Here is a 7,847-nt window from a genome sequence, read left to right on the forward strand (position 1 = left end):
GTTTTGGTTGATTATAATTAGCCTATTGTGACGCCTTTTTGAATTTCTTAATTAAGCCTAATGCGACATTAATTCTTCTTATCTCTGTTGATTGATTCTGTGTTGTTAACGAAGGTACTACTCCGTCTTCGTCTTCGACACCGCCGGCAACCCCGAAAACTCCTCCGGCATCTTTCACCGGTAACGAATACACATATTCAAATAGTAATTCAAATCTTTAAAAATAAAAATAAAAAATCAAATTTAAATATCATTGTTATGGTTTTCTTATGGGGCATATTTTGTTTTCGTCTTTTTATATATAAAAAATAGTGGAATATTTTAAATTTAATTTTAAAACGCATGAACAGGAAGCGGTTCCACCGGAGATTCAGCTTCTTCGACGACCAAATCAACAAGCTCAGCTCTGGCCATCAACTTCGCGGGACTAATTAGCTTTGCATCGGCTGTCGTGGCAACACTCTTCTTCTGATCTACGTTCTTAATTATATTTATTTCACGGACGTCTTTTTTTATTAGGTAGGTTTTCATTTGTTGGAAAAATAATCAGACCAATATATTTCGGCAACATTTTTATTTTCAACTTAAACTGATTATTCATATGTAACAAGAAATTCAAATAATAGTAACAACTTTTTTTTTTTTTTGAAAAAGAAACTCTTTACCAATAAGCAGAGCATACTCGTATTATTTATCTATCTACAGTATTAAACCTTTTGCATTTATAGGATTCCTAAGCATGTACACATCAGTGCAAACTAAAAATGAAATATGTTAATAACGTTACAATACGAATCACTAGTTTACAAAGACATATATATCTCATTTTTTTCTTCTTAATGTGTTAACATACAAATCACTAGTTTATAATTTTGTATACCTCGTTAGAGTTTGATAGCTAACTTTTTTGGAAGCTAGCTTTTCAGCTCCTGTCAAGATTTTGACATTGCAACTCCCAGATAATGTAATAATTATTTCCTGATTTAAATATGTTGACGATAGCTAATTGAGATCCCCTTTTCACTTTAGTTGCTAAATGGATGTGTTTATATAATGTTATCCGAGTGTTTGTGACTTTGTGTTATTTAATTATTTATATAATAAATCATTTTGACAGTTCATCAAATGGGTTCGATTCAATTTGTTTTATTTTATAGATTGAAGCCAACAAAACGAGCAAGAAACAACAAAACAAGTAGAGTCCAAAGTCCAGGGCACTTTACAAAATAAAATCACATAATTCGAACTGATGTGATCTCCGACAGCGACAAATACATATATGCAGGTCACATTAGTGTTTGTGTATCCACGAGATTTCAACAAAATTTGATATATTGTACATCTATAAAGCATTATAATTGATACTAATTTGTGTGTTAGTATGTTTTTACACATACATATGCAGTTTATATAATTTTCTAAATCAACTACAAATTATTAATTATAAATTTATAAACATTAATCTATAGAGTAACATGAATTTATATGTCTACATCTGAATACCAAATCTACATTATACATGATTATATATGGCATGCTTTTTATAATGCTTTTAGTTTTTAATAATACAAATTAAATGTTAAAGATCATATAAAATTGTGGCACCTAACAAATTTGCCTTTTATTATATATGTATGATGGATGTATCCAGACAACTATAGAGCTGTATATATATGATAAGATTATTTTGTTTCATGGTACCGACTTATGTAATCTTTGTTTTTGGCTTTTGGAATTTCTAAAAACAAATGAACTAAATTTATATTATAAATATCAGTATATCACAAGTATAAAAATGAAAATAAAAACAAAACGGAGGGAGAAGCCATGTCTAATGATGAGTTAGGTAGCGTCGTGACTCGAGCTCAGCCCAATCGCCCAGCTCTTCACAATCACCCCCATCCTTCATCCATGTGCTTTTTCTTCTCTCTACTCTATCGTATTTAATCCAAATGTTTTTTATTCACTTTTATCCTATTGTGTTAAAACAAATTTCACAGCATATATGTTGGTGTAAAACCAGAAAATTAATAATCTACTGATCTCGATTAAATTAGGTTTACCAAATAAAAAATGGCTTGCCGTTTGTATTAGTTTTAGTGGTTTAGTGATGCACGGGTTATGTAACGTGGTTTTTTCCATTTAAAATTCAGATTATTATAGCTAATATGAATTGGATGAAATTTTAGTTTATCAACTTCAACAATAAACCATAACCAACTTAACCCATATATATGTAACTACGTACTACTTGATGTCAAAAATAATTTTAGATGTATTTACCTTTTCTAGGAGATAACTAGTTAATTAAATATATGAATTGAGCTCATATTTGGAGACCACTAATGCGGGATTTTGAAAACTCGATTATTTCTTCTGATCATCGTATATATCATCAGTCATCTCAAACTACTGTTTTCTTATCTTTAATTAATCACATTATGTATCAAACACATAAAAAAGAAGAACACACACACACACTTGTGTTATGATGACAATAGTTAATTTTGTATATGTTGATTAAATACCACCACTTGAAAATTTCTATAGTTGATTTATCGGACGGCCGAAAACTGTAAAAAAGTCAAATCTATTTTGCTAGTTACTCTTACTCTTACCGCCTTGATTCATGCTGTTTTGCTGACAGAAAACATTTAGTTCTAAATGACCTTTGTCACAGCAAAAAGTCACACCTTAATATACATTTAATATTTGTAATCTCTTTTTGTTCCGTAGACCGAAACATTTAACAAATAAGCAGCTGGTCTTATAAGGGATGAATCTGATTAATTATCGAGTTTTGACTTGATTATATGAAAATTTATTATGTAGCGGCCAATATGTATACGTGAATTAATGAATTAGTGTTGTTGAAACGAAAACCTTACTTTTTTGTAGTTTAATAACTTAAATTGCATCTATCATATCAGATAAAGTCCCAATAAAGTTAAGAAGCGACAACTATATTACGAAGAGAAAGAAGATACACAGTTGTACACAACCAGCTAACAAAAATTAATTAATACTTAACTATCACTTAATCCCTAAACTAATGCAACTATTTATATACACATAATTATAAAGCCAGCCCATTCCTCGAAACTTCTCTCTCTCTTTCTCTGTCTCTTCCTCTCGTTCTTCTACTCTGATCATCATAATAATGGGGAACACATCTTCTTGCGCACCATTGATCATATCATCACACTCATCCTCTGGAGTAGTCAAAATCTTGGCTCCGTTAACGGGAACTCTCGACGTTTTCTCAAAACCCATCAAAACCTCCGACATCGTCTCTCGAAACCCTGGCCACTTTATCACCGACTCAACTCTACTCCAAATCGGCCAACGAGTCACCGCCGTGTCTCCTGACGATTTTTTACGGCCGAGACGACATCTCTACCTCCTCCTCCCGACCGACATGCTCTTCTCTGTCTTAACACACGAAGAACTCGCTCTCATCTCCGACAAAGCCGCGGAGACACTCAACGAAAGCCGGTATAACCATTTGAAAAGAATATTCCCGGTTTGCATCTTTCCGGTGACCGGAGATAGAAGAAGAAACTCATCATCAGTTGATGATGATCAAGATGATCACGGTGGTGTGGAAATAAGACAAACCCTAGAAGAGAAGGTGCTATACGAATCGAAACATGGATCTTGGAGGCCTAAATTGGAGACGATCGTGGAAAGCTAAATGCCTAATATCTCAAGGATCGTTAAATACTTCACATAAATCAAATTTTTAATCATAGACGAGAGTATTTTGTTCTTTTTTTTTTTTTCTTGATTTTTTTGTCCGAGGCTGTGGTTTTGTTCACCATTTGAATTTCCGTCTAGATTAGTGATTCAATTTGTAATTAAGTTTTGATCAATATATATATAGTGGACATCCTATCGGGAGGAGGATAACTAGTTCATTTGCCGTCGTTTTAATTGCATTTACCACAAATAAATCCATAACTAACAGAATTAGGATTATCAATTAGTTTTACGGTATTCAGTTGTGAAAAGCCTATCAACTATACGTTTTATATGAGCATTGTAATTCACTAATTTGTAAATTAGACTCTCTCCAGTTTTTTTTTTGTCTTTCTAGAGTTTTGCACACAAATTAAGAAAATAGATCAATGTTCTATTATACCACTTTTTAATATATTTTCTAATTTTTTTATTGGTCAAAACATTAAAATAATTAGAATAAAATTGATATTTTTACCAAACAAATGTATTGGAAACTTAAAACGACAAATATTAGTAAACAAATTTTTTTACTCTAAAATGACAACTAAAAAAACTAGAAAGAATAGAAATTAGCATGATTTTTTTTCTGAGTACTAGTTTTTTTTTTTTTTTTTTTTTTTATATGTTTCTTTTGGGGTAGTCAGAATATACATCTCTAGCTTTGGAACACGTATTATTTCATAGACGTGCATTGAACGCAAAAGGGTGTTGGTAAAGTTTACCAAAACAAAACAAACAAACAAACAAATCCTATTTGTGGTAACCTTACATAGTTTCATGTAAATAAGTGACTTCGACTGGATACACTTTAGCTTGACGCAGTTGAAGTAATAATCCGACGGCTATGATGAGTCTGGATTTTTCTTTGTTAGATAAAAAGTGATATTGGTCAACGAATCAAAGACTTGGGTTTCTGGTAAACCAGATTGTAGGTACAGCTATTTTAGTATTTGGTACGTATATATATATATATATAGTTTCAACTTTGATACGTTATACGTAATACTTTATCAAAAAAGAGAAAAAATGTTGGTACGTATAATATGTATACATCCAATATTTAATTAATATGAGCTTGAGAAATTGATTGGAATTATTCGCAGATACTCTGAATATAAAAGATATCGCCAGCCGTTCCATAATTAAAAGGAAGATAATAGAAAGGACCTACGCAGTTTTTTCTTCTTCATACACTACTTGGCCAAAAGTCTACCTACAACTATCTGAGCATACGTTGATTATCACCATTTATCATAATACCATATGTATATATAAGAAAACAAAAACGATATTAAAAATAGAGATATTTGGCAAAATGATGCATTTTTCAAACATAATTAGGAAACACGTACATTCACTATTTATAATTGGAAAAAAATATATTCACCACTGTTCAGCTATTTCCACACCCATTTTTACCATTAAAGATTCTACTTAATTACATCATATGCCATTGTTTTCCATTTTCTTCTTTTTTTCTTGATATTTCAAATAATTGGTAATATAATTTTATTTAAACTTTTTAAATACAAAAAATCTATGTTTTTTTCTTTACAATTTCGTATGAATTTTAATTAATAATTTTAAAATAAATTATATAAATATTTTGTATCCGTACACATTTTTAAGTGTATAAATGTCTATACACATTATTATGTGTACAGATGTCTGCAATGTTTTTATACAAATTACATCTGTAAAGTTAATAATGTGTACAAACATCTGTACACATAATAATGTGTATAGACATCTGTACACATACTAAGGTGTACGGATACAAAAGATTTATGTAATATATTTAAAATTATTAAATAAAATTCATATCATATTGTTAAAAAAAATATATATTTTTTTTGTATCTAAGAAGTTTTCTAAAAATAGATTATATTAACAGTTATTTGAATAATTATGATTGGAGGAAAAAAAGCTTTATTTCTTACTCACAATACCCATTTTTGTAATTTTCTAACCAAACCTATGTCCCACCATTTTTCCCTATCTCACAAACTCTCTATTACACAACACCTTATTTTTCCAATTTTAAATAGTGAATGTATTAGTTTTCCAATTAAGTTTCTAAAATGTACTAATTTGCTAACAAATGCTCTTTTAAGCTTTTGGCACGTATTTTTTTTTTTCTTTTGTAGTATTTACTATTCCATATTTAAATTGAATTCCGTTTATATAAAATATAACAAAAAAACAAAAAAAAATGAACTTAATCTAGAAACCAGACCAAATCAACAACATTAGCTCTCCCTGAAAAGAAGGTGATCCGGCCGGACCTTCCAGTACGGTTACCTTATACTTACTCGATAATAATTTTCTTTTTCTGAATTGATAAAAATATCAATAAGATGGAAAAACATGGCAGTGTCGCAGGGGCTAGGCCCATTAATAAGATTTCGACTGTATCGGAGTTTGGGTTTCTAGAAGACACTGAAAAAAACAGCAAACTATGTGAGTCATAATATATTTACTTAAAGAAATAAATGTTGAGAAAAAACATGAAGGAATCGCCTAATACCGTGTTTTGTGTCAGGGACGACGAGTATGTGGATGAGCACACTCTCTCAGTACTTTTTTTACAAACCCCACAAACAAACAAAAATGAGGTCCCTATAGCCTATAACCCACTTGCTCAGCTTCTTCACGCGCCTAGGATTCGCGTGTCTCACACACCCTTTCTTCCGTGTCTGTGCCGAGGTTTTTTTTTTGTTTGTTTACGAGTTGACCTTTTTTTTTTTNGGTTTTTTTTTTTTTTTTTTTTTTGTGCAAATTGGTTGAGGATGTCTAAGTTTGATTTTTCTTTGACGAAAAAAACAATTTCTAGAAAATCAACGAAATACTCGTGTACCAAAAAAAATAAAAAATAACAGTCAAAGGAAACAGTTGTTATGTAAGGGGATTGTACTAGTGGAGATCAGGGGATTGTCTCGTTAATAACAGTCAGATCATACAACAAAAAAAAAAACAGAAAAGGAAACAATTGTTATGTCAGATTCAGTTAAACCAAACAAAACCAAGAACATAACTCAAAAAACCGGGAAAATATTGAGTCAATAGCCGGAGAAATATATATAATTTGGAAGAAATGGAGCAATTTGATTGATACTCTTTCTCTCCCACAAAGATTGATGTTTTGAGATATTTTTTGTTCCACAAAAATAGATGTTTTGTAAATTTCAAGAAATAATTACTGAAAATATTTAAAATTTTGAATTGTTATTAGTTTATATTTTCTCTCTTTATCAAAAAGTAATTATAAATTAATTTATAAATAAAAATTAAATTTTTTTTTAATATGTGTGAAAGTGTTAAAAATTAGATGAGATAGAGTAAGTATTTTTTTTTTTTTTTAAAACTAAAAAAAAATATAGTTAAAACGAAAAGGTACCTGAAGCGCGTGGGAAGTTCCATATAAAGAAGGATAGAGATTTGTCCTAAAAACAAATTCGCATCTCTCTCTCTCTCTCCTTTTGTTGCTTATCCGTTTCATCTCTCTCTCTCTCGGACTTCCTTAAATCGATTCCCCCGAATCCGAGAGCAGAGCCTCTTTTGATTCGAAACTCTCTCTCTCTCTCTCTCTTATTCTGAATTCGTCGTGGTTCATCCATCGGTAAATTGGGATTCAAGAAAACATGACAGGCTTCTCTGTGTCTCTTTTCGTCTCAAACTTGTCAAATGTCGCCTCGTATTTATCTCCGATCTTCGAGAGCATCCCTTCCACGAAAGTTGTCCCGGCGCAGATCGAGAAGGTTGTCTCTTTGGTCTCTCGTACCGGTAGAGATTTGCAGCGTTACGATACCTCCGGCTATCGTCAAGTCGTCGGGTTCGTCTCTTCCTAACCCTTAAATTTTACCCCCCAATTCGAAAATTGTCGTAGTCGGTGGTTCGAACTCGTAATTCTTTAGGATGAAAGCTAAATTTGGTATTGTTATGTGGTGAAAAAGTTGCAATTTTTAAAAATTTCAATGTTTCTTTACAAGATCGTTAATTAAACCGTTAATTATTATTACTAATCCCGCGACAATTTGGAATTTTTTTTTTAACCGCGCGCGGTTGTCAAAAACGTGTGACTTTTTTTTCAAAATTGGAGGACGATC

General features: G+C 31.1%; 3 protein-coding genes across 3 annotated transcripts in view; all 3 read left to right on the plus strand.

Annotated features, from left to right (window-relative positions):
* LOC104740520 (protein YLS3-like) overlaps positions 1-682 on the plus strand; it is a 7,535-nt gene extending 6,853 nt beyond the window's left edge. Inside the window, exons 2-3 of the mRNA XM_010461139.1 lie at positions 115-180; positions 351-682. Of these exons, the coding sequence (XP_010459441.1) occupies positions 115-180; positions 351-472 (188 nt within the window). The 3' untranslated portion in view covers positions 473-682. The remainder of the gene's footprint in view (positions 1-114; positions 181-350) is intronic.
* On the plus strand, positions 3,116-4,107 carry LOC104740521. Its single transcript, XM_010461140.1, has one exon. It carries the CDS (start codon positions 3,161-3,163, stop codon positions 3,692-3,694), a length of 534 nt encoding a protein of 177 aa, XP_010459442.1. The 5' UTR covers positions 3,116-3,160; the 3' UTR covers positions 3,695-4,107.
* Positions 7,196-7,847, plus strand: part of LOC104740522 (nudix hydrolase 4-like) — a 1,565-nt gene continuing 913 nt past the window's right edge. The window contains exon 1 of the mRNA XM_010461141.2: positions 7,196-7,573. Within this exon, the coding sequence (XP_010459443.1) occupies positions 7,383-7,573 (191 nt within the window). The 5' untranslated portion in view covers positions 7,196-7,382. The remainder of the gene's footprint in view (positions 7,574-7,847) is intronic.

The sequence above is a fragment of the Camelina sativa genome, chromosome 14 (assembly GCF_000633955.1).
Source record: "Camelina sativa cultivar DH55 chromosome 14, Cs, whole genome shotgun sequence".
In the NCBI taxonomy this organism is placed as follows: domain Eukaryota; kingdom Viridiplantae; phylum Streptophyta; class Magnoliopsida; order Brassicales; family Brassicaceae; genus Camelina; species Camelina sativa.